This window comes from Anolis carolinensis, chromosome X (assembly GCF_035594765.1).
Source record: "Anolis carolinensis isolate JA03-04 chromosome X, rAnoCar3.1.pri, whole genome shotgun sequence".
Taxonomy (NCBI): domain Eukaryota; kingdom Metazoa; phylum Chordata; class Lepidosauria; order Squamata; family Dactyloidae; genus Anolis; species Anolis carolinensis.
Genome location: NC_085847.1, coordinates 5,077,447 through 5,102,013, shown reverse-complemented (window position 1 = coordinate 5,102,013; position 24,567 = coordinate 5,077,447). Strand labels below are relative to the sequence as shown.

General features: G+C 40.0%; 1 protein-coding gene across 13 annotated transcripts in view; it reads left to right on the top strand.

Annotated features, from left to right (window-relative positions):
* ep400 (E1A binding protein p400) overlaps window positions 1-24,567 on the top strand; it is a 58,149-nt gene extending 33,582 nt beyond the window's left edge. For 5 of the 13 annotated variants that reach the window (XM_008119049.3, XM_008119042.3, XM_008119050.3 and 2 more), the window contains 30 exons: window positions 477-571; window positions 875-1,173; window positions 2,269-2,471; window positions 2,565-2,734; window positions 3,812-4,008; window positions 4,544-4,655; window positions 4,950-5,093; window positions 5,402-5,563; window positions 5,834-5,917; window positions 6,313-6,447; window positions 6,936-6,980; window positions 7,086-7,239; window positions 7,471-7,712; window positions 9,281-9,454; window positions 9,917-9,964; window positions 10,352-10,387; window positions 13,071-13,207; window positions 13,367-13,423; window positions 13,645-13,723; window positions 14,987-15,178; window positions 15,813-15,858; window positions 15,948-16,057; window positions 16,737-16,941; window positions 17,403-17,563; window positions 17,756-17,959; window positions 18,478-18,673; window positions 19,573-19,697; window positions 19,906-20,064; window positions 20,278-20,355; window positions 22,201-24,567. In XM_008119049.3, the coding sequence (XP_008117256.2) occupies window positions 477-571; window positions 875-1,173; window positions 2,269-2,471; window positions 2,565-2,734; window positions 3,812-4,008; window positions 4,544-4,655; window positions 4,950-5,093; window positions 5,402-5,563; window positions 5,834-5,917; window positions 6,313-6,447; window positions 6,936-6,980; window positions 7,086-7,239; window positions 7,471-7,712; window positions 9,281-9,454; window positions 9,917-9,964; window positions 10,352-10,387; window positions 13,071-13,207; window positions 13,367-13,423; window positions 13,645-13,723; window positions 14,987-15,178; window positions 15,813-15,858; window positions 15,948-16,057; window positions 16,737-16,941; window positions 17,403-17,563; window positions 17,756-17,959; window positions 18,478-18,673; window positions 19,573-19,697; window positions 19,906-20,064; window positions 20,278-20,355; window positions 22,201-22,470 (4,319 nt within the window). In that variant the 3' untranslated portion in view covers window positions 22,471-24,567. The remainder of the gene's footprint in view (window positions 1-476; window positions 572-874; window positions 1,174-2,268; window positions 2,472-2,564; window positions 2,735-3,811; window positions 4,009-4,543; window positions 4,656-4,949; window positions 5,094-5,401; window positions 5,564-5,833; window positions 5,918-6,312; window positions 6,448-6,935; window positions 6,981-7,085; window positions 7,240-7,470; window positions 7,713-9,280; window positions 9,455-9,916; window positions 9,965-10,351; window positions 10,388-13,070; window positions 13,208-13,366; window positions 13,424-13,644; window positions 13,724-14,986; window positions 15,179-15,812; window positions 15,859-15,947; window positions 16,058-16,736; window positions 16,942-17,402; window positions 17,564-17,755; window positions 17,960-18,477; window positions 18,674-19,572; window positions 19,698-19,905; window positions 20,065-20,277; window positions 20,356-22,200) is intronic. The other 8 variants (XM_008119044.3, XM_008119043.3, XM_016996763.2 and 5 more) reach the window with 8 other exon arrangements.

Below are 24,567 nucleotides of genomic sequence, written 5' to 3'. Positions count from 1 at the left end.
ATCCAGTGGCCCTTTAGAGACTGATGTGACCCTCCATGAAAATGGTTTGACACCCCTACTCTAAGCCCACAACTCCTGAGTGACAGTCCCTCTTTAGCAAAGAAACCAAGCTGTCAAAGTTGCTAGCCAAAAAACTCAATAAAAAGCCAGAGGTGGGATGGGTCCCTCTGCCTTTTCCTTCCCATCTTGCTTTTTAAATGGTTGTTATGAGACCTCCCCTCCTTCCATCCCTGGCATTGAAGCCAAGCATATTGGCAGAGGAGGCTGCATCACTTTTCCATCGGCCTGAATGTAGTTGCTTCTCATCTGCTGAACTCTACAAATAGGCAAACACAAGACTGTCCTGGGAAAATCTCTTTTGTCTTTTTCTGGGGTTGGGGAAATTGTACTTTGTTGGAGAGGCCTCTCTTGCAGAGATGTGCAATAACTTCAAAAGAACATGTTTGAGATGCATAAACTCTTGGTTTATCTTTAAGTGTGTGTTCCAGGTCGAGCCATGGCTGCGAATTTAGCATCGGGGGATGCAGGTTCGGTTTTAAAACCTGGCCTTATGCATGGAGGACACTCACAGGTATTCTTACTAATAACATCTTTATGAACTCAAGGATTAGATTAAAATGATTTCCCTATCTCTTTGAAACTGAAGAGCAGATTTTCCTTCAAATATATTTCATGTTCTCTCCCTAGTGTAGCACTTTTATATATGAAAAAAGTTGCAAAAATAATTTGTTATGATTTGTACAGTATAAGTAAAATCTGAAATTGATTCCACTAGTTACATAGGAAAGGGAGAATATAGCAGCCAAGTTAAAAGCTTGTAGTTGTTTCCATTGTTGTAATAAGGAATTAACCTCATTGTTGTACTATGACAAAGGAGTCGTATGAAGAAAAAAACAGACTTCTAAAGGAGCGCCTGGACAGGATCTTTTTTTGCAACGAGCGCCGCTGTTCCCAAGCTCCCGTTTATGGTGCAGATCTCCTTAGACTGTGTTCTTTGGTGGGTGACAGGAAGAGCCACCCTCAGTCTTCCACGACAGCTAGCAAATGGAGATGGGCAGGCTTTGCCAACTGTTGCCTCTTACATAATGCCTCCCAGGACCATAGCAATCCTCTGCAAAGGCTAATGCGGACCCTGGAGCAGCAGCAAGACTCTCTGCGAGATGCTGTTAATAGGTGATTTGTAACTTATGCTTGTATATTGAAAGTTAACTTGACTACTGAACTTTCAAGGTACCCCTCTCCTGATCCTGGTCTAGGGGGATGGTCTGTATGTTTCAATAGATCCCATGGAAGTGAGAATTGTTGGCTTTGCAGTAGTCTTTGTCTCTTCTGATCGGTTGAAATGTTTCCCCTAAGACTTGGTTATTTATAGTCAGAGCTGTAAGCATTTAAAATATGCTGATACTTTTGGGGCCACCTTTTTGTCCCACCCACTGGTTCTGTGGTTTATTGGGTTGCTATATAACAAGTACCATATTTACTCGATTCTAATGCTCACATTTTTTTGACTAAATTACCTTCCCAGAATTAGGGTGCGCATTAGATTCTCGTAATACGGTAAATGTTTTGGGGGGTTTCAGGGTTTTGAAAAGTGAGGTGCGCATTAGATTCAGTGGCACATTAGACTCAAGTAAATCAAGTACAGTAGAGTCTCACTTATCCAACATAAACGGGCCGGCAGAATGTTGGATAAGCTAATATGTTGGATAATAAGGAGGCATTAAGGAAAAGCCTATTAAACATCAAATTAGGTTATGATTTTTACAAATGAAGCACCAAAACATCATGTTAGACAACAAATTTGGCAGAAAAAGTAGTTCAATACGCAGTAATGCTATGTAGTAATTACTATATTTATGAATTTAGCACCAAAATATCACAATATATTGAAAACATTGACTACAAAAATGTGTTGGATAATCATAGAATCATAGAATCATAGAATAGTAGAGTTGGAAGAGACCACATGGGCCATCTAGTCCAACCCCCTGCTAAGAAGCAGGAAATCGCATTCAAAGCACCCCCGACAGATGGCCATCCAGCCTCTGCTTAAAAGCCTCCAAGGAAGGAGCGTCCACCACGGCCCCGGGGAGAGAGTTCCACTGTCGAACAGCTCTCACAGTGAGGAAGTTCTTCCTGATGTTCAGGTGGAATCTCCTTTCCTGTAGTTTGAAGCCATTGTTTGAAGCCAATCCAGAACGTTGGATAAGTGAGTGTTGGATAAGTGAGACTCTACTGTAACTGCAACATTCTTGCTTTATTTCTCAGAGTGCTCTGTGTTCTGCCAGCTGCTGTGGCTGCTCCTCCATCTTTGCATGTGGCAAAAATTCCTCCGTTATATAACCATAAAATGAAACAACTCAGACACCATTTGAAAGAAAAAGCAGGTCCTTTCTTGCACCAGCTGCAGCAGTTCATCACCCCACAGTTGCTTCAGTTTCCTGACCTCCGACTGGTGCAGTATGATGCAGGTAGAGAAATATATTTTTTTAAAAGCTGGATTTCACATCACCCAGAAACTGGATGAATGTGCCCTTTAACTCTCTACTCTTTCTGGCATGTAGGAAAATTGGAGGCCTTGGCTGTCTTACTTCAGAAGTTGAAATCAGAAGGACGTCGGGTGCTGATCCTGTCCCAGATGATTCTCATGTTGGACATCTTGGAGCATTTTTTGAATTTCCATTTCCTCACCTATGTCAGGATTGATGAGTGCGCGAATCAGGAAGAGCGCCAGGTAAATTCAACTGCTTTCCCCAGCAACTGCTATACAGAGGCATCCTGGATAGAGGTTTGATACTTCTGATATAGGAGGTATTGGCATTAACAGCCTCTTGATCCAGTTCACTTTTATAAGCTATGTGAGTTGGCAATCATCTTGCACTAATTAATTCCAACTTTGATTGTGAGCTGTTTGAAGAAGTACTTCAATTTTGTTCATATGCTTATACTTAACAGTACTTTTTTGTTTTTTATTTCTCGATTGGACTGTTTGTGTTTTATTGATCTGTTTTCAATTGTGCATACCACCTTTGGAACATTAATTGAAACATGTTCTTAGGAATTAGTGAAATGTGCTTTTCCCTTGGTTGCTTTTCAGAAGTATGTATTAGAAAGTTTGCCACCATGGGGGACCCAAACTGGCTAAAAACTAAAGAGCAATGACCACTGTGTAAAATAATAGTTGGCCCTCTGTATCCATGGATTCTCTGTCCATGGATTCAACGGCCCTTTTATATTTTCTGGTGTTATTTTATTTTGTTTTGTTTGCTTTGTTTTGCTTGGCCCCATGTAAGCCGCCCCGAGTCCCCTCGGGGAGATGGAGGCGGGGTATATAAATACAGTATTTTATTATTATTATTATTATTATTATTATTATTATTATTATTATTATTATTATTATTGGTGTGCATCTGGGTATTGGGTCCCCCAGAGTCTCCTGGGCTTCCCAGCAAATACCTGTCTCTGCCAAACTTGATAAAGTTTAGTCTGTCAGAGGAAAAATGAGTTGGTCTGCCTATTCTCCACCATTCTGTTTGATTTCCACATTGGTCATAGAGGACGGGACTTTCCTCCATGGCCAGCGTGTCAATACAGAGTTGCAAAACATAAAAATCCAGGTTCGTAATTTTTGTGTTGTTGTTTACAAGGTAAGTAAATGAATCCTATAGAGGACATTGGTTTTCAGAATGATTATCACGCATAATCTTTGGTGACTCATCAATGAATGCTAACATCTTGTAATCCGTGCTGGTTTCACTTGACAATTTGCTTTCTTCTCTTGTCTACTCCCTTACTCTGTCTTCTGATCAAGGAGTCAATGAAAACATTCAACAGAGACAAGCGCATCTTCTGTGCAATCCTTTCTTCACACAGTCGCTCCACGGGTGTCAATCTTGTTGAGGCCGACACGGTTGTGTTTTATGACAATGATTTAAATCCTGTGATGGATGCAAAGGCCCAGGAATGGTGTGACAGGATTGGCAGGTGCAAGGACATTCACATCTACAGGTGATGCCTGCAAATTAGTTATGTTGGAAATAGAAGATGGGCACAGAGACAGAGCTGTCAGCCTTTTTCTTTCTTTCTTGGTGTCAAAAATGTGGGGTCTCTACCTCTTGTTTCTTTGTGTTGCTACTTACTGTTAAGAACATTTGCCATTTCATTCTGCTGATTTTGTGGCCCAAGTGGAAGAAACCATGCACAGCAGCTAAGGTTCTGTTGTTAAAACATATTGTGTACATATACACACACATCAGAGTTCTGTAAAATAGGAAAAATACAGATCCTCTCAGCAAGGAGGTAGCCTTCCATTTTTTTGTTTTGTAGCTCATGGCTGGGAATGTAACAGAAGCTTTCTACTGTTCAGTTCAAATATTTATTGTATCATCTGATAAAACAATTATATCCTTGGAACAGTCAGTTTCATTTTTACAGTAACTTCGTACTTTCAGCAGAATTTGCCTTAGTCAAGGTTGGCATGCTGTTCTTTTCTTTTTCAAGGATTTAGCTGATATTTCTGGGGTTTTTTCTTCTTCTTCTCTAGGCTAGTCAGTGGGAATTCGGTAGAAGAGAAGCTTTTAAAAAATGGCACCAAGGATCTCATCCGCGAAGTAGCAGCTCAGGGAAATGATTATTCTTTGGCTTTTTTAACACAGGTATAGTCCTTTTCTCCTTCTTGTTTTGAAAATACTTCATGCCTTTTTGTGTTAGGTTTTTTCCAAGCATAGTTCTGAGCCTTTTGATATAGTCTAGAGATTCACCTAGAATCATAGTTGGACGAATTCTTCATAGCTGAAGAATTTTGAATTGGCTTCCAAATGGAAAGTTGTCTAGAATTATTTATCTGCTTTCTTCCAGGCGACGAAAGACATTTCCCTAAGAACTGTGTATAAGGTGTATTAGTCTTGGGAAAACAACACTAACAATCATTTCCCCTTTTCACTAACTAGCAAACAATCCAGGAACTCTTTGAGGTTCATTCTCCAATGGAGGACTCGGGCTTCCGAGTGAAAGCAGAAGAGTTTGTGATGCTCTCGCAAGAACCGTCTCCAGCAGAAACCATTTCTCCCAAAGTTGCAAGGCCTTTTATAGAGGTAAATAAGCATGATTCCTGTGAATAGAAATTATAGAACGGCAAAGTATGATTACTTGGGAATTAGCACTGCTTGTGTGTTGTGTGTTTTGCCTTTTAACTTTTCTGAATCTTCTATTTTCATAACATTTTGTAAAGTATTCATTTGTGTGATACAATGCTCTGCTTCATTGCCTATATGATTGATGATGTAGAAGAGACTTTGCCTCCACATCCTAGAGCCTAGGTTGTCTTGGCATGGGATATTAAAAAAAAAAACAGGTTAGATGTACAACTGTTTCTGAAAAAAAAACCCTTATGTCTTTGAAGGCTCTCAAAAGTATAGAACGAGAGGAGGAAGAGGAGTTGAATACCCGTGTGATGGATACTGAAACTGAATTGACACTGGAGCCTTTCATTTTGGAACTTGGGAAGTCTCAGTATCTGGATGAGCCCTCTCAGCTGCAAGAGTTGGTTGCTGTCGTTGATCAGGTATGACTTAGATTGCTTTCCATTAACAGTTGAAGAGAGCCTTTGACTAAATAGTGTTATTAGTACTATTGTTAATTATAAAGTACCTAAAATGTTAAGCATTGTTTTGGGCAGAATTGACCTGAAAAATTGCTTTGCTGACTGACATACGTTTGCCATGCTACATTGATAACCCTAGTCAAAAGCTTTTTAATTTAAATTTTAGACAAATCTGGTGGGATTTCTAACATTTTCTTTGTTAGATAATGACTTTTCTGTATCTACTTCCAGCTTACCCCAATTGAAAAGTATGCCTTGAATTACTTGGAGTTATTCCATGTTTCTACTGATGAGAGCGAACTAAAAGAAAATGAGGTACTGTGAGAGAATGTAGTTGGAGAGTGTTAAAACTTTCCTTGAGTTTGCTATAGTAGCATACTATTTGCTTCCTGTAAGAAGTGAATAGACAATTTTTTTTTAAAGTAAGCCTATAATTTTTTATCAATGGACCAGAGAGTTTTCATTGTGAGGAGGGGCGGGAGGGAGAGACAAAATGGGGAAGGGGACATCAATCGCTGTAAAATATTTTTCTGTGAAAACAAATTTGTCATGGGTTATGATAAAATAATCACCTTTGGTCAGACCTCACCTAGAATACTGTTTTGAGTTCAGGACATTCCCATTTAGATAGTATTGTAAAGTAAAATGTCCTTGCAATACTATCCATTTCTAATGTGTGCATCTTATTTTTTTCTTGGGGGCATATCTAGGTCGAAGTGAGAACTGCGAAAAAGATGTGGGAGACTCATCATCTAAAGGAGCTGAGAGCACAAAAGGATAACATGCTTTGGGATGGGGAGGAGGAGGAGCTCCTCACCTATACTCGGGAAGATGCCTACAACAAAGTAATTTGCTTTTGTGTCCTTTCTGCCGCTCTTTGCAGTGCTTAAAGTGGGACCCGCAATAATGTTTCACCCTTTAACATCAGGGTAGCCAGCTTGCCTTGCTCCAGCCCCAGCCAATTTTTTCTTCCGTGTCAGGAGTGACTTGAGAAACTGCAAGTCGCTTCTGGTGTGAGAGAATTGGCCGTCTGCAAGGATGTTGCCCAGGGGACGCCTGGATCAGGTTTCTGTTCTGAGTCATGTTCAGCGTTTCGTGACTCCTGAAAGTCTCAGTTCCCATTGGGTTGTGTTTATTTTTTTTAATCTTTTGGCTCGGAAAATAAACACAAAACTTCCTTGAGATATTTACTTTCCTTTGACACCTCCCTCTTGTTCCTCACGGGCACTATTTCTCTCAGCCTTCGCTATTTTGAGTTTTCTATTAATACAAGTGATGATCGTTGTTATTCGCTGTCATCAGACTCAAAATGAATTTTTTTTTCTCCCCACAGGAATATATTTATGAAGGTCCAGATGGACAAACTGAAATTATGCCGGTAATTCTTTCTGTTTAGCTTGTATAAGTTGTATTAAATTTCAGGTGGCAGAACAGAAATCACTGGTAGCAAGCTGGGCTAACTCTATTGTCATCTTTTGTGCAGCTCTGGACTCCCCCAACCCCGCCTCAGGATGACAACGACATTTATATTGACTCTGTCATGTGCCTGATGTATGAGGCCACCCCGATCCCAGAATCCAAACTCCCCCCTGTGTATGTCAGGAAGGAACGGAAACGTCACAAAACCGACCCATCTGGTAAATGTTTGATTTTATTTCAGAAAGCATGCTACTTTTTTCCCTTCTGGGTGAAGAATAGAGGCAGGCAGTTATTGTAGATTTTTCATGGTAAAAGTAGGGTTTTCAAGGCTCATAAAAGACCACAGCTTTGAATGCTAGAGCTCCTTTGCTCCCGACGCTATTTGAGTCTCACGTGTTTGCCCCAACATTTTTCTGACTTGCTTACTGAGTGTGATTCCTCTCTTCCAGCTGCAGGAAGGAAGAAAAAGCAACGCCATGGAGAGACGGTCATTCCTCCCCGATCGCTTTTCGACCGAGCCACTCCAGGGATGCTGAAAATGCGACGGGAGGGTAAAGAGCAGAAGAAGAACATTCTGCTGAAGCAGCAGACACAGTTTGCAAAGCCATTGCCCACACTTGTAAAGCCGGCTGCTGAAGTGGGCCAGGACAATCCTGAATGGCTCATCAGCGAGGACTGGGCCCTCCTTCAGGTGAGGTGGTGCCTGCCGTGTTTGAATTTATGGCTCATGTTATACTTCAAAGGCAAAACCATGTATTTTCTCCTAATTGGTTGCCACTGAGTACAAAACATTCCCTAGTCACTGTCGTCTTCTCCTCCTTTGCCTCCTTCTTCTTTATGGAATGGAATTAATTATATATGTATGTTTTTATAATGTATTTTAATAATGTTATTAATGTATTTATATATATTGTTTTGTTTTTATGATTGCACTTTTGGGCATTAAATTTTGCCCTGAGTCCCCTCTGGTGAGAAGGGCGGGGTATAAATGTTGTAAACAAACAAACAAACAAATAAATAAATAGTTTTCTCTCTGAAAAAGAGGCTCAAAGCAGCTCACAATAAAACCAGTACAATATAATTTAAACCCTCAAAATATACAAGCATTATAATGGAATTAAACATAAACAGTATTAAAAATAAGCAGATAAGACCCTTAAAACGGATTAACAGCCTATCCATATCACTGAAACCACAGCAGCCCCTTGATCTTAAAAATCTCCTTCTTTAAAAGCCTGAATGGAAAGGTTTTAGCCAGCCGTGGGAAGGATAGCAAGGAGGGGGTCACTCTAGCTTCATTAGAAAGAGTATTTCAGAGTCCTAGTTCTGTTATAATTATAGGAACATATTTTTGCCTGTTATAAGTTGACTTTGGTTTACAAAGCTACAATCTAGTCCCTCTATGCCTTCATTCTCATAGTATTGTCCTCATGTCTAGAATGACAGCAAAGAAACAATTGAAAACTTGGATGTTTAGGTTGGCCTTTGGATAAACAGCCATTGGATGACAAGCCTCATTATAATTTTACTAGGTCCCTCTTATCTGGGTATTTTAATCTAATGATTCTATCTTTATATTGCTGCTGCAGTCCCCCCACCTATGAAGTTTGACTGAATTGTATTGGTGGTTTTTTGATATTATTACTGTTGCATTAACTTTTGTTTTATTACCTTATTGTGTTTTAACCTTTGTATATTGTGCTAATGTATTTGTGTTGTTACTTTTGTAACAATGTGAGCTGCCCCGAGTCCCCGCGGGGAGATGGTGGCAGGGTATAAATAAAGTTATTATTATTATTATTATTATTATTATTATTATTATTATTATTATATTTTATGACACAGCAAACAAGATAGATATGCTGGATTTCGTATCACAGAATCACAAGTCGAACACTTCCCAAGTGTCTAGGACTGTGTGATGCATTTTTGGATGATGCGTATTATTATTATTATTATTATTATTATTATTATTATTATTATTATTATTATTATTATTATTATTTATTGTATGACACAGCAAACAAGATAGATATGCTGGATTTCGTATCACAAAATCACAAGTCAGACACTTCCCAAGTGTCTAGGACTGTGTGATGTATTTTCGGATGATGTGTGCAGATCCCAGTAAGATAGCCTTTTGCAGTTGGCAGATCGTAATTTTGTCAATGTCTATTATTTCCAAATGCCGGCTGAGATTATTATTAATGTTACTTGCCTTCTGCGAGACTTCATTTGGTCTGTTGTTTTCTTTTGCAGGCAGTGAAACAGCTGCTGGAGCTCCCACTCAACCTTGCTGTTGTATCTCCGGCTCATACCCCAAACTGGGATCTTGTCAGTGATGTGGTGAACTCCTGCAGTCGGGTTTATCGTTCTCCAAAACAGTGCCGCAACCGCTATGAAAACGTCGTCATTCCAAGGGAGGAAGGGAAGGTGGGTGTGAGCCGAAATAGGCATTTTCTTGCACACTCTTTGGGGTGTCGGCAACATAAGCTAGCTGTAAAAAAAACTTTGTGGTTTATTTTTATTTTTTTGCCTTTTAAATGGTTTTATGTGGCACTCTTTTTTATTTTAATTTTTTTTTAAAAAAATGGTCAGGGTGCTTTAGATTTTTCCCCACAGCCCTGTGAGACAGGTCACTACTATGCCCATTTTATTGATGGGGAGTTGAGACGGAGACAAGACAGTTTGTCCAAGGCCTCCCGGCATGCTTTCCCCCTCCTTTTTTGTTTTTTGTTTTTTGGTTGATCACGGGTGTGGCCCCTGATCTCCCAGGCCTTAAGCCCCACCCTCTGTCCACTGTACCACACTGGCGCTACTAGAGACTTTCTATTCATGTCACTAATCTATCCCCATGCCATCACAGAAAGTCAAACTTTGCTTCTTATTTTACAGCTTATGTATGAAGCGAACCCTAAGAAGAAGACAAAAAGCATTTATAAGGTGTGCACTTATAAATTGTTGTTCCAATGCAGACAGTCTGGTATCTTAAGCATCAGCAGAGGTGGACACAAGATGAAGTAGGAGATCTGTATTTTAGTCCCAATTTGAACCCTAAACTGGCCATTTTAAAGCCTTTGCATCTATTCCGCATTGACGCAATAGATTGCGGCACCAGGCGGCCTTTGTCTCAAAGATATGCATTAAAGAGCGATTTCGCACACTAAGCCACATTAGTCAGCTTCGGTTCTTTTTTCAAAAGTGTTTTGTCCACCTCCCAGAAATGCCACCTCATTCCGCATGATTATTACAATTAGTAGCTTTTTTGATTTGAAATGTTTTGTCACTAGCCTTTTTTACTTTTCATTTTGAAATCTGATTGCTTTGCAGACATTTAATGAATTAATTCCTGCAACGCCCCATCAGGTAATGTATCACCCCCAGTTAATAGCTGCAGAAACATAGTTGCACAATAGCTGTGGTTGTAAGAGTGTGAGTCAGAAATATGAATGACTTTCTGTATTCCTTGCCTAAGAGAGACCTATGAAATTCATGGGGTCACCTAAGTTGATAGGTGACTTGATGGGCACATGCACATACATTCTTCAGAACCCATTGTTAAGGAGACAGGGACAGTGCACATATAGGTTTGTGAGCTCTTCTGTGCATCTGGTGAATTGTCATGGTGAGCACCTGATGCTGTGTTAATTTCCCCGAATCTTCCAAAGAGGAACAAGATTAAATAATTTAAAGTACCGTATATACTCGAGTATAAGCCGACCCGACTATAAGCCGAGGCACCTAATTTTAATACAAAAAAACTGGGAAAACATTGACTCAAGTATAAGCCGAGAGCGGTAAATCTCAGAAATAAAAATAGATACTAATAAAATTACATTTTTTGAATATTTACATAAAACTGTAATTTAAGATAACACTGTCCAACTCTGATTAAATCATTATTCTCAACTTCTTCAATGTAAATGTGCTTATGTATCCTAATAATAATAATAATAGAGTAAAATAATACATGTAATAATAGAGTAAATTAATAAATGCATTAACAATAATAAATAGAGTAAAATAATAAATGCAATAACAATAATAATATCAGAACGAAATAATAAATGTATTAATAATAAAAATAGATTAAAATAAATGGAATAGTAGCAATAATAACAAGAGTAAAATGATAAATGTAATAATAATAATAATAAGTAGAGTAAAATAATAAATGTAACAATGCCAATAATAATAGAGGAAAATAATAAATGTACCATATATACTCAAGTATAAGCCAACCCGAATATAAGCCAACCAGGACCCTCACCCGAGTATAAGCCGAGGGGGCTTTTTCAGTTCTAAAAAAGGGTTGAAAAACCCGGCTTATACTCGAATATATACAGTAAATAAATAAATAGAACTAACATTATATGGCTTATGTACTCTCATATTACAGCATGGTTAGTTAAGTAGAAGGTGTTGTGGCCTTTGGCTGACCATTTATTTGACTGTTCTGTCCTAGTTCTGTGCAGTTCTTAGGCTCGATAGATAAATGTGTAGTGGAACTGAGGTAGAAGAAGTCTCTTCCATTGGTAACTAATGGACTATAGGAAACGGTGAAGCACATAGCCATTCCACCAGTGGTCAGTCAGATGTTCCCAGCTATACCTTCCCCACAGAATAGGAGGGTAACAAGGAGTGTTCTTCAACTTGTCATGCTGTCTTCTGAGCAAGGAAAGAGGATTGCTGTGGGAATGGGTGAGAAGGTGGGAAGCGAATAATACAATTCATTGTGAAGGTAGCCCAAAGGTCCAGGAAAGAGGACACAGGAGTTGTTTCATTTTGAAGGATATAGTTGAATAGTATTTTGAAAGTGTTCATAATTTTCGGATACCTGTTTTATGGTTGTTTGAAATTGCAGTTCAATATGTTTACATGTTGATGTCCTGTACTGGCGCGCACATGGTTCTGCAGATCTGATGTTGCCGTTTTCGTAGCCCTGGCTATGAGAGCAGGCCACTGTACCCCTTTATCTGTCTGCCTGTTTCCTATGTGAACTTCCCTGTCCATTTCATAGCTCTGAACCATGGCACAGCATTAATAGGAGGGCTCTTCAAAAAGTTTCCACACTTTTAAAAACTTTTAAAACTTCATTTATTAAGAATTTCAAAATTGCATCACTTTTCTACATAATTGTCTTCCTTTGCAATGCATTTTCCCAGTGTCGTGCCAACGTTTTAGTGCCATCTGCAAAAATAAAATAATTGGTAGCCACTGATGCACTACTGCTTTCACATTATCTGCTTGCTGCTTGGAGTTCTGCTCCTCTGCCAGTTGCTTGGCACGCACTTTTTTGAACTTCAGGCTGTCATGGATCAGGGCAAAGGCAGAGCCAATCCTCACATCTGGCTTCCCCTGTTATTCTTCTGTTTTTGCGAATCAGTTTGTTTTCTTTCTTCATTCCTAGTGGCTGTAACTGGTTGTAGTGGCTGTAACTGGCACTGCCATTTTTAACATTTCAATCCACTCGTAGATGATTCTTGAGAAAGAACTTTATCCCCATACTGAGCGCACCTGCAGAGATGGCTTTGTGCACACCTTTTGCTCACAAAAAGCATATAACCAAACAATTAATACATTTCTGCAACTCTTGTACTGAACTTCAAGGCCAGACAGAATAGTCACAAGACACCCTCAGACACAACCAAATACTACTACTCCCACCCTCACTGTTTCTAATGCAAGTATAAAAGTGCAGAAACTTTTTGAAAACCCCTCCTATGTTAGTGCTAACAGTTAAAGTTTACACATGTCCTTCAGTTTGTTTACAAATGCTGGATGGGAGCTAGCATACCATTAATTCATTGGTTCTGATACTCATTGGTTAGCTCTGAATAGCAAAAGATGATAGACATGCTAGTTATAGTCAGAGCATGCAGGTTCATGGCGTACAATGCCTATCAAATATAAGAACGGTAGCTTACGTTTAAATATATGGCCTTAATTTTGTGTATTGAAACTCTCACATAGGTAGGCATACAGACAGATGTGTCATTTTGCTTTTAATTACTATGCATAAAACTGTTATTGTTTTGTTCACGTTTAGACTAAGAACAGTCGTCCACTTCGAACCAATCAACTCTATGCCCAAGACGAGGGTGCAACGCACACCCAGCTCTATACTAATCATTTTGAAATTATGAAAATGATTGCTGGGAAAAGAAGTCCGCCCATCAAACCCTTGTAAGTCCATAGTGGAGATTCCTATTAGAGCTAGTGAAATAAAAACATTGCATTTTAAAAACGGTGTCAGGCTGCCGCTGAAAAGGCTTTTATCTCTTCTCAGAACTGTCTTTTGGGTCCATTTGCTTTACAACCATGTCCTTTTTGGCTGTATTTCAGACTCGGTATGAATCCTTTTCAGAAGAATCCAAAGCACACCTCAGTACTTGCTGAAAGGTAAGATATTATTGATAAGCAGGTGATACTGAAGTGAGAATAACGTTCAAATAGAGAAGAAAGGAGGGTTTGTTTTTCAAAAGAATATATTCAGGTAACGAAAAGCACTTTTAACTCAGTGTTGGTTATCAGTTTGTATTTGATTTTTTTCCAGTTGATGCCAGTGGGGCCTTAACTTTAGGCTGGATTGTCACTTTTTTCTTCTTTTTTCTTTTTTCTAGTGGTATCAACTATGATAAGCCACTTCCCCCAATTCAAGTGGCCTCTCTCCGAGCAGAGCGCATTGCCAAGGAGAAGAAGGTATGTGCGTTTGAGGAAGAGATTGAGAGAGAGATCAGTTGATTTGAATGACTGGGCCAAAAGTGAATTAAAAATAGTGACATAGTGATACATTTTGAAGAGTAGACTTATCACTAGTACAGGAGAAACACAATCAAAGCACCTTCGACAGATGGCCATCCTGCCTCTGCTTAAAAAGCTCCAGAGAAGGAAGGAGACCCTACTGGACTCTGAGGCAGTGTGTTCTATTGTTGAATTAATTTCTGTCTATTAAAAACAAGACAATAACACTACAGAACAAGTCCTTTCTCCATAACAGCTTCAAAAACTTATCATAACAAATATTTTACCTGCTCTTAGAAAGCTATAATAATAATAATAATAATAATAATAATAATAATAATAATAATAATAATAATAATAATAATACAGTAGAGTCTCGTTTATCCAAGCTCCGCTTATCCAAGGTTCTGTATTATCCAACGCAGTCTGCCTTTTAGTAGGCAATGTTTTTGTAGTCAATTTTTCAATAAATTGCAAAATTTTGGTGCTAAATTCATAAATACAGTAATTATTACATAACGTCGTCGTGTACTGAACTGCTTTTTCTATCCATTTGTTGCAAAGCATGATGTTTTGGTGCATAATTTGTAAAATCATAACATAATTTCATGTTTAATAGGCTTTTCCTTAATCCCTCCTTATTATCCAACATTTTTGCTTATCCAATGTTCTGCCGGCCCGTTTATGTTGGATAAGTGAGACTCTGCTGTAATAACTTTATTTTTATATCCTGCCACCATCTCCCTGCGGGGACTCGGGACGGCTTACATGGGGCCAAGCACAACAATAATTAAAATAGAGCAGACAAAAACATAATGTACAATTCACAGTATAACATAGGTAAAAACAACAGTACAATATAAAACGAAGTATTATAAAAGTAATTTATAATATCAATCAACCACCAGGCATAATTTTTACCAATAAAGGATGGTTTTATTGTCCCAACTAATCGAAAAGTTCTGGCACTTTGACTCTGTAAGCCTGGCTTAACTGGAGAGAAATTGAATCCAATCATTGTGTTGGCAATAAATGAATGTACTGTGCTGCACTTTGAATTTGAAGTGTGTTACAGAAATAGTGAAAATCCATTGTAACAGTTGATGATTATAGTCTCTTCTGGAGTAATTTTATTTGTGAAACATGTACCTTGTTGCCATCAGTTGTTGTCTTCTCATAACTAATGTGGTCTTGAAAGTGATGCATCCTTTCATTCCCCAGGCTTTGGCTGAACAGCAACGGGCCCAACAACAAGCAGGACCACAGCAGCAACAGCAGGCAGGCCAACAACAAGTGCAGCAAGTGGCAGTTCAGCAAGCCCAGTCTCAGCCTCAAGGTCAAGTTCAAGTTGTCCAACAGCCCCAGGCTGTGGTACAGACCGCTGTCACCACTGTGGCAAACACTACGGTACTGGTAAGATATAATAACGCAATATATGCTGTATTTAATCTGTTGTTCCTCATCTTGTCAATAATAATAATAATAATACTTAATTTGTATCCGCCACCATCTCTCCTAAGGGACTCGAAGCAGCTTACACACAATAACAGTGCAGACAATAAACAAAATAATTACGTAACAGCAGAAACAAATTAAATCAACAAACAACATGTATCAATAAAAACAACTAAATAATATAAGAACAGCAACATATCAAATTAACAGAAACCATTCTTCATAAAGTGGAAATGAACAGTAATTATGTTATGTAGGCCAATTGAAACATCCTGGTGTCTTGGTTTTTCAGCCTGTTCCTGGAATTCTTTGGGGAACCGATTCATAAAATCCATACTAAATAGACTACATCAGCTCTAGTTTCTTAGATATAGTTATACTGATTTTCTGTGGGCAAGCCTGGTTACACATGCTCGATATGAATGAGTGTTTAAATGGAATCACGTTAAAATCTATTTACATTTGAAACTTGTGTTTCTAGTTTTTACAGAGTCCATATCTTTACAGGCAGTTGTGAGTGTATGACTTCATGAAACTGTGCACTAGCAATTTCAAAACATTTCTCTTTAATACAAATTTGTCTTTTGACCAGGCTGGCACAATGAAAAATTCCGCAACTGGGACAAGCATACAGACAGGTAAGGCATCCCTGCCAAGGATCCCACAAAGCACTGTGAGTTGCTGATTTTTGTTATGGATCCCAGAGTGATCTTGGCTTTGCTTTCAGCTACCGTGACTGGGAATGTTATTGTCAACACCGTGGCTGGAGTTCCAGCAACCACCTTTCAGCCGATCAACAAACGCCTGGCTTCACCTGTTATACCTGGAGCACTGGCGGTGAGTGCCTTCATGTGACCAGTGACTAGTGTTAAATTGGGGCAAGAAAAAAATCCAAAAGTCTGATGATTATTATTGAAAGGGGTGGGATGATTCAGCCTCAAACAAACAGCTCGTTTTGTGTTTGTTTGTTTGCTTTTTAAACTGCCTTGCCTTTGGAAAAGGGAGGGAGAAGGAATCAGCCCCAAACGACTCTGAGACTATTATGCGAGGAACACAAACCATCCCAAAAATGTGGGCATGACTATTATGCAGTGGTGACTAGTATGTGATGAAATACAATGTGTTCTTTCCCGGAGGGGAAAACTCAGAAGATGGTGGTAGTGGAATTCTGTTTGACCTGTGTTGACATATAGGTTCCCTTAGAGTTTTAATTTGTCACTTGTGATATTCAAGTCTATGTGAAACTTCTGAGAGAGGTCATCCAGAGTTTTGTGATCTGGTGCTATCAATATGGGGGTGAGATCCAACTTGTGAACTGAGGTGTGTCTGATGGAGTGAGCAACACTGCACCAAAGCACATGGTATAATAAATTGGTTAGTCCTTAAGGTCCCTCAGATTCCCTTGTTTGGTTTGGGTGAAACCATCGTTTGCTTAGAGATCTGAATCAAACCATTTTGAGAAGGTTCTTTCAAGTTAAAAGCTGAGCGAATTCTTTGTTTTCCCCTCTCTTTCTAGACATCAGGAGGGACTGCTGCAGCTCAGGTGGTCCATACCCAACAGAGAGCGGCCGCGGTGCCTGCTGCATCGGCAGAACTGGTGACTATTGCATCTACTCCAGGGGCTCGAGCTGCGACATCTGTGACAGCTTCAGCTGTTGTCACCACCAACCTGACCCCAGTCCAGACCCAAGCGAGATCTTTGGTCACACAGGTCACACCAGGTAATGACTTTTCATGTACATATTTGAATATATATTTATAACTAAGAGATTACACCTTTTTAGCCACTTTAGTCTCTTGCAGTATGACAAGGAGGAAGGAAAGGGGAAAAAAATGAATATGACAGTCGCATATATGCTTTGATGTTATCTCTAGATGCATGGAGAGGTTCAAGGAAGGTAATTAAGCTAATGATTATTGGGATTACAGTAGGTTGTCTTCGAAAGAGACTTTAAACCTTTCATCTCCTGCTTGGATCCTCCTCTTTACATCAGGAGAATATTCTTCATTGGCTCCAATCCTTACATGTCTGCTGTAGTCCTGATCATTTTCAGATGTTTACAGATATTGTGTCTAACTATGAATGGCTTCAGGGCTGGAAGAAGAGGAGGATGAAAAGAAGCATCTGAATTGATGTTCAGAGTTTGATTTTGATTTTTTTTCTCTGTGGCAAAACTTCCAGCAGCTCCAGCCGGTGTACAGCTTTCAGGGAAGACAATCAGCCCAGCTCACTTTCAGCTCCTGAGGCAACAGCAACAGGCAGCCGGTCAAGTCCCCCAAATCCAGGCCCAAGCACAAGCACAGGCCCCTGCCCAGATTAAAGCCGTAGGCAAATTATCACAGGTAAGAAAGATGCACTTTAGTTCTTATATCTATATTTGGGCCCTGGAACTTGTGAGCTTCAAAGTGCTGTACAAATTCCACTTAAGAACAATCCCATAGAAACATAAAAATACTAATTTTGCCACCGACTCCTATGCAGTGGATACTATTATGTCATGAATTACAGCATGTGTTGTGTTTCTCATTTCTCAGGAGCAGCTAATCAAATTGCAGAAGCAGAAGCTGCAGCTTCCTCAGCAGCAGGCCCCGCAGCAGCAGGCCCAGTCAGGAGCCCAGCCACAAACAGCTCAGGTCCAGGTGCAGCAGCAGCAGGCCCAGCTCTCAGCTGTTACGGCACCAAGACCAGGAGCAGTCCTCACTGGCACCACCGTCACCAACCTGCAAGTGGCTCGCCTCGTAAGTTTTCCTTTGTGCTTCAAGTGGAAGCTCTTGTGTCCACATTAGAGTTCTGCTCAGCTAGACTGGAGGTGTCACTGGTACAAGGATCGGGATGGTGCAGCCCTCCCTGATGGTGGGTGTCTGCCCAAGATCCTTAATCTCATGGCTCAATGTTGGAGGCAGTTTTTTGAGCTTGAATGCTTAGCAGCTGATAAGGTTTTCGGCACTCATAGTACAACTTTTCTAAATTCTCTTTGTTAGTTCTGAACAACTTGTGAAAGAGAAAGCTCACACATTTCCTGAATAATTTTATCCGTGTGTTTCTTTACTCTTACACTAAGAAGACAAATATTCACACACCTTATTTTTCTGCCTCATCATCTAAAAAAACCTAGTTTGAATTAAAGTTTTGTTTTGACTCTGTTCCACTTGGAGATCCTTGGAGAACATTGGGCTTGCTGTGGAAAAACGTGAGCTTCCCCATAGCAGGTTTTTCCTTATGCTTGTACAATAATCCCCAATCCCTTACTGCTTAGACTCGTGTTGCTGCTTCCCAGCTTCAAGCGCAAGGTCAGATCCAGGCCCAGGCCCCGCAAGCAGCCCAAGTGGCTTTAGCCAAGCCTCCAGTGGTGTCTGTTCCGGCTGCAGTGGTGTCATCAGCAGGCGTGACCACACTCCCTGTTACTGTCGCTGGGATTAGCGTCGCGATTGGGCAGCCACAGAAAGCAGCAGGTAGGTCAACCATTTCCAGAAGCTCAAGTTTGTGTAGGTAGGTAAGTAGGGGACAACTAGGCACTTATCATAGTGATGAATGAGCTCGGCAACTCCTTCCCCACAAAACTCTGCCGCTTACGTCCTCAACACAGCGTTTTGGCGACGATGCGCAGCTGCGGGAAGGGGTGACCGGCTGGTTGAGGACACAAGCGGCAGAGTTTTGTGGGGAAGGAACTGCCAAGCTCATTCATTGCTATGATAAGTGCCTAGATTTCAATGGCGACTATGTTGAGAAGTGGTATTTGGATGTGGCTTTCAACTGCATATGGTAAATGTTTTCTTCTATACTTTCTTTATTTTTAATTCCAAAACATAATCTACTTTCTGGATAACCCTCGTACCTTTTGGACTGTACTTTCCAGCAGGGCCAGTCAGGATTCTGGAACTTGGAGTCCAAAATGTTGCTTTCTCAAGCTCTGTTGTACTGTGGTTATGACTGAGGTTTTTGACATGGCTCTGAACAAACAAATCAGTTGTGCTGGGAAGTGCAGAATTTGCAGTTCATCATTTTATGGGGGAATAGAAAGTTGTGATCAAACCCTTCGCAGCAGACTGGCAAAAGATCTCAAGAGTGTTTTGCCAAAGGCAAAATGTACTTTTTTGTATCTGACAGCAATAAGGACACAAGTGGTTATAATACCAGAAAGAGATTTGTTAAAGAAACTGGCAAGATAACAAAAACATAAGAAATAAATATGAACCAAGCAAGTTCATCTCAATCTGTTACCGGGAGCTGCTCTTGAACAGCAAGAGCAACTAAGACAATCTCAGAATAGAGACAGGTTCTTGCACAGTGAAAAAGAAGAACAGTTCAACATGGTTCAGCAAACTTTTCATTCTTTTTGCATCTTCTGAAGGAGGGCAGACGGTGGTGACCCAGATGCAACACCTGTTAAAGCTGAAGCAGCATCACCCAGCAGCCCAGCAGCAGAAAGCCATCCAGCCTCAAGTTGCACAAGGACAACCTGCAGTTCAGCAGAAGGTATCTCCCTCTCTCTCTCCCTAAGGCTGATGAAAATGGGTTTGACACTCCTGGTCTTGGCAATCCTTTGCTCTCAGTGTTTTGCATTACTACTTCTACCAGTCCCAGGTAGCACTACCACTACTCAAAATGGATGTTTTTACTGCCCTGGCTCTAATAACTATATCATTCTGACTGGAAAGTCCACTGTTCTGTTTTGCTGCTCCAGATAAATGCCCAGCAAGTTCCCGTTCAGGCTCAGCAGCAGACGTCACAGCAACAGAAAGTCTATGCGACGCAACCAGCCCTTAAAGCACAGTTCCTACCAACATCAATTTCTCAGGCCCAGAAACCTGGGGGAACACAACAGGTCCAGACTCAAATACAGGTATAGATAGCCTATGTTTTTCATCACTCTGGGTTTGGGGGAAGTCAAGTATCCTCTCCCATTCCCTGGGAATTGTGCAGGATCTATATCCAGCCAGGTCAATCTGTGGATCCCAAGGCATTAGCTGAAAATTTAAAAATTATTGAATACAAGGTATCTTTTTTAACTAGAAACCCTTCCCTTTCCCTCTCCCCCAATGTGTTGTTCCTAAAGGTTGCAAAGATTCCACAAGTGGTCTCACAGCAGGCCGCGGTGGCCAATATTCAACAGGTGGTTTCGGTTTCCCAGCAGGTAAGCTTCTCTGAAATCTACTTTATACTACTACTACTACTACTACTACTACTACTAATAATAATAATAATAATAATAATAATAATTTATTTATATACCGCCCTGTTTCCCCAAGGGACTCAGAGCTGTTTCCAACATACCAAGAACATACAATCAGTTTAAAACATACAATTAAAACATTATACACATATCCAAGAATACTTAAAACCAATAATCATAAGCACATGACCAGGTAAAAACCTAATGATAAGGCTCCATCAATAAAACCGGATACAGTGGCCAGGCTTTAACACTGAAATGGCCAACTGTAAAGTGCTAGTCGTGCCACCTATTCCAGTACAATGTGGGGAGGGGTGGATAAACTTCCTATGTTTTATTGTTTAAAACTTCTGTTTATATATATTCCGTATGGCTGCCTCTAGCACCTAGCTCTTGCCCATACTGCCTTATCAGGAAGATCACTCATTTGATTCAAGATTAGTTGTGAGTTCACCTGCAGACCTGGAAAATGTGTTAAAGGTGATCCACCTGCAGAGGTTGAAGGATTTACAGTCCAAACCTATCTGAATAGTTTTAAACTGTTTATAGAGAATTAAACCTGGTCGCACTGAAGCTGTCTCCTTCCTTTGAGCAGTTAAGACACAAAGATGGAAAGGAGGACGTTGTAAGAAGAATGCTTCTATTCTAAACAAGAAAGTTGTATCATATTAGAAGACATATCTGGAGCACCCATCTCTGGGTACAGTTCTAAACGTTTTAGTACTGCAGAATTGTCTGTGCTAACATTCAGCCAGCATAACCAAATTTGCTCTACTGCATGTGTCTACCATGTTTGTGGTTCTACTCATGTTGGATTTGCATTCTAGCTTCAGGTTGTTGATCGCAGAGAAGCTAGGCTTCTGGACTTTTCCTTCCAAGTGTTGTTTCCTTAGTCAGTCAAAGACAGTAAAGATCTCTGACTCAGCTTGCTGTTTGTGTGCCTTGGGGTCTTGCCCTTTTACATTTCGCTTTGAAAGTTCTAGACTTTTTAAAAAAAGCTTTATACAAAATGTGATGGCACAGCCTTGCTCTCATTTTTGCCAGTCTATTTCATAATGAACTTCACATCAGACACTCTCAACAATTGCCTAGTAACTGTAGCAAGTTTATTTATTTATTTGCAGTATTTATATTCTGTCCTTCTTGCCCCAAAGAGGACTCGGGGCAGATCACAATGCACATATACATGGCAAACATTCAATGCCATTAGACATACGACATATATAGACAGACACAGAGGCAATTTAACATTTTCCAGCTTCCGGCTTCATAAGGTTTTGCTCGATTCTGGCCACAGGGGAGCTTCCACTTCACCGTCCACTTGTGACACCAAGTCCTTGATAGAGTACTTCCTCATTCTTTCGCACACTGCTGGAAGGTTTAATGGTGTCTTAAATTCTTGACAGATACAACTGTCTTTCAGGCTGCATAGGTCAACAGCAAGCTAGACTATTAATGGTCGGGAGCTCACTCCGACTCGGACTGGCTTCGAACTCTTGACCTCTCGGTCAGTAGTGATTTATTGCAGCTGGCTACTAACCAGCTGTGTCACAGCCCGATTTGTGCTCACGGCAGTGGTGAACCTAACTGACATGTGAAGGAGAAGGTCAGTTCATGCAGTGTTGCCAGCTCATTACTTTTCTGCCGTACTTCGTAGATCTTAGGCAGGGCCAAGCATTTGCAGAGTGAGGTATTTTTCTTTAATTTGTATCATCCTCCTTCTCCTACCATAGGACCCAAGGCTGTTTACAGAATAGAATAAATCAAAATACTGTACATTGAACTTCCTTTCTCTTCCTCTTCCAGGTTCAAGCCCAACCACAGACTGTTACTTTGTCCCAAACGACTGCAGGCCAGCATCAAGTCCAAGTGATCCCTGCTGCCACCACCGCTACAGCTCAAGTGGTCCCCCAGAAATTGATACAACAGCAGGTTGTCACAACCTCTCCCCAGATGCAGGCCCCAGGAGTACAAAACCAAGCCCAGGCCTCAGCAACATCTGATGGCCAGACTCAGCAAGGAAAAGTGCAGATGAGAGCGCCAGTCCGGTTAAAGGCACCGAGCAAGCCCAGTTAATTCCATAATGTGAGAGCAGTGATTTAAAAGCGGGGAGGAACACTGCTTTTAAAAATCATTTTATGCAATCTGGCAAATGTGGGGCACGGTTTGTTCGTGAATCCACGTCTTCCTGAATGCTTTCGGATGTTCTGTCTTGCAGAAAGACTTCAAATGGGAAAATGAATTCTGAATACAGTTTCAAGAATGGTCTTGGAACCATATATAGTGTAAATATTTCACACCTAGAACCCTGTGTGTTTTCTCAGAAACTTTTCAACATCAGTAAACTTGTGCACACATTAGGTCACATTATAATCACTCCTAGGGGGAAATTTAATGGGATGATGGGGTTGGCAAAGCCCTTATTGTTTATTTAAGTGAGTTACCACAAACCTATGACTAGATAGAGGAAGACCTGTTGGAAGTAATTCCTGCAACATTTTGCCAATGTCTAAATTTTAAGTGCTTCTAATTATGAACCCTATTGCAGCATTCATTTTTGTCTTTTCTAAAAACAAACATTTACTAGTAGCATGTCGTCGTTTTTTTGGTGTACAGTTTTTTTTTAAAAAAAGAAAGAAATTCCCCACCCTTTTGTTTTGCTTCCATATTTCACTGTTCAAGTAATGACTATCTGAAGCATGTGGGTTTTCTTGGTAAATAAATACTATTGTGATAATAGCTGTGTTTAATTGTTAACGATCTTGCTTCCTTAATTTGTAAAAGGAAATGTTTTATTATGAAGGCTGAGTTTCTTGTCCTTGTTTCACATGACGCTTCCAGTGTAGAAGTAGGTTCATTTCATGGAATTTCTACTCTTACAACCCATTTTAAAATTCAGTTACACTTCTGCTTAACAGAAAGAGAGAATTGAAAGTTTCCTTCTAAGTTGCGTAAAGAAGCAGATGGATTTTTGACTGTTTTGTTCAAGATAAAAGTACCCCTCATAATCGATAATTTTGCAAGTTTGATTTCCCTTACCGCATTTGAATTCCAAAGCAACCCAGAAGTATTTGTTAAATAGCAGCTCCCTTTACCATGGCTTGTTAAGTATTAAACTTGCATGGGATGCCATACAAACCATGGAAATACTGGGTAGCTTAAGAAAAAAAGAAGAAAAAGAAGGCAAGGGCTATTGTCCACAAAAAAGAATAGACACAGATGTAAGGGAAGAGCAAGCACAGATGGGGGTATCTTTGAAATTTTACCAATCTTTAAAAAACAAAACAAGTTGCAGATTGTTCAGTCTTCGGGTGAATTTTGGAAAAATATTCTTCCCAGAGCCTGAGATCATAATAGGTGTCCATATCCATTTCGTACTCATTTTAGTGTGTCGTCAGTCCATAGATTATTGCTCTAGAAGTGTTTGATATCCAGGATAGCTTAGACAAAGAATTAGACGTCTTTGCTAGTTCGACAATGCTGAATTCCAACTTCCTCCTCCCGATTTGCCAACGTATTCTTCTTGCTGCAACATACTGTATTTTTAGAGGCTCTGTGTTTAATGTGTGTTGTGTGTTTACGTTAAAAGAAACACAACTCCATAAAGGAGATAAGAGACAGACTGATGTGTCTCCCCCACATCTTTTCCCCATCCCACTGGTTTATGAGCCTCCTTGTATGCGGATAGGAAAATCAACTGTATTTTAACTTATGATACTGAATTGTCCCCTTCAGTAATTTTTCCAGAGCTAGCCTCTTCAGAAGTGAAGTGGGACTGAATGCACAAACTGGTTCTTGGATCATTACACCCCTCCCCCCCTTTAAAAATATTGAAGTATTACTTCTGACAAGAGTTTTAAGCCTTTGTGTACAAATGCAGTGGGATGTGAATATACAAAATGCAATTAAGACTGCATTTTACAGCCTCGATATGCTTATTTTGTTTATGTCCGCTGAAACAATGTCTGTTTCCATGGACAGGGATGATAAAAACGAGATTTCTCCTGCTTTTCTGTCTCTTCCTCTCTGCGTCTTGGAACATTTACTAAAAAGGCTGATCAAAAAAGTGTAAATATCTTTATGAACATTAAAACATTTGTACTTGACCTGTAGGATTGTAAGGACTTGTGGTGTATCCTATCTGAAAGTGTAATAAACTACATTTTTATAACA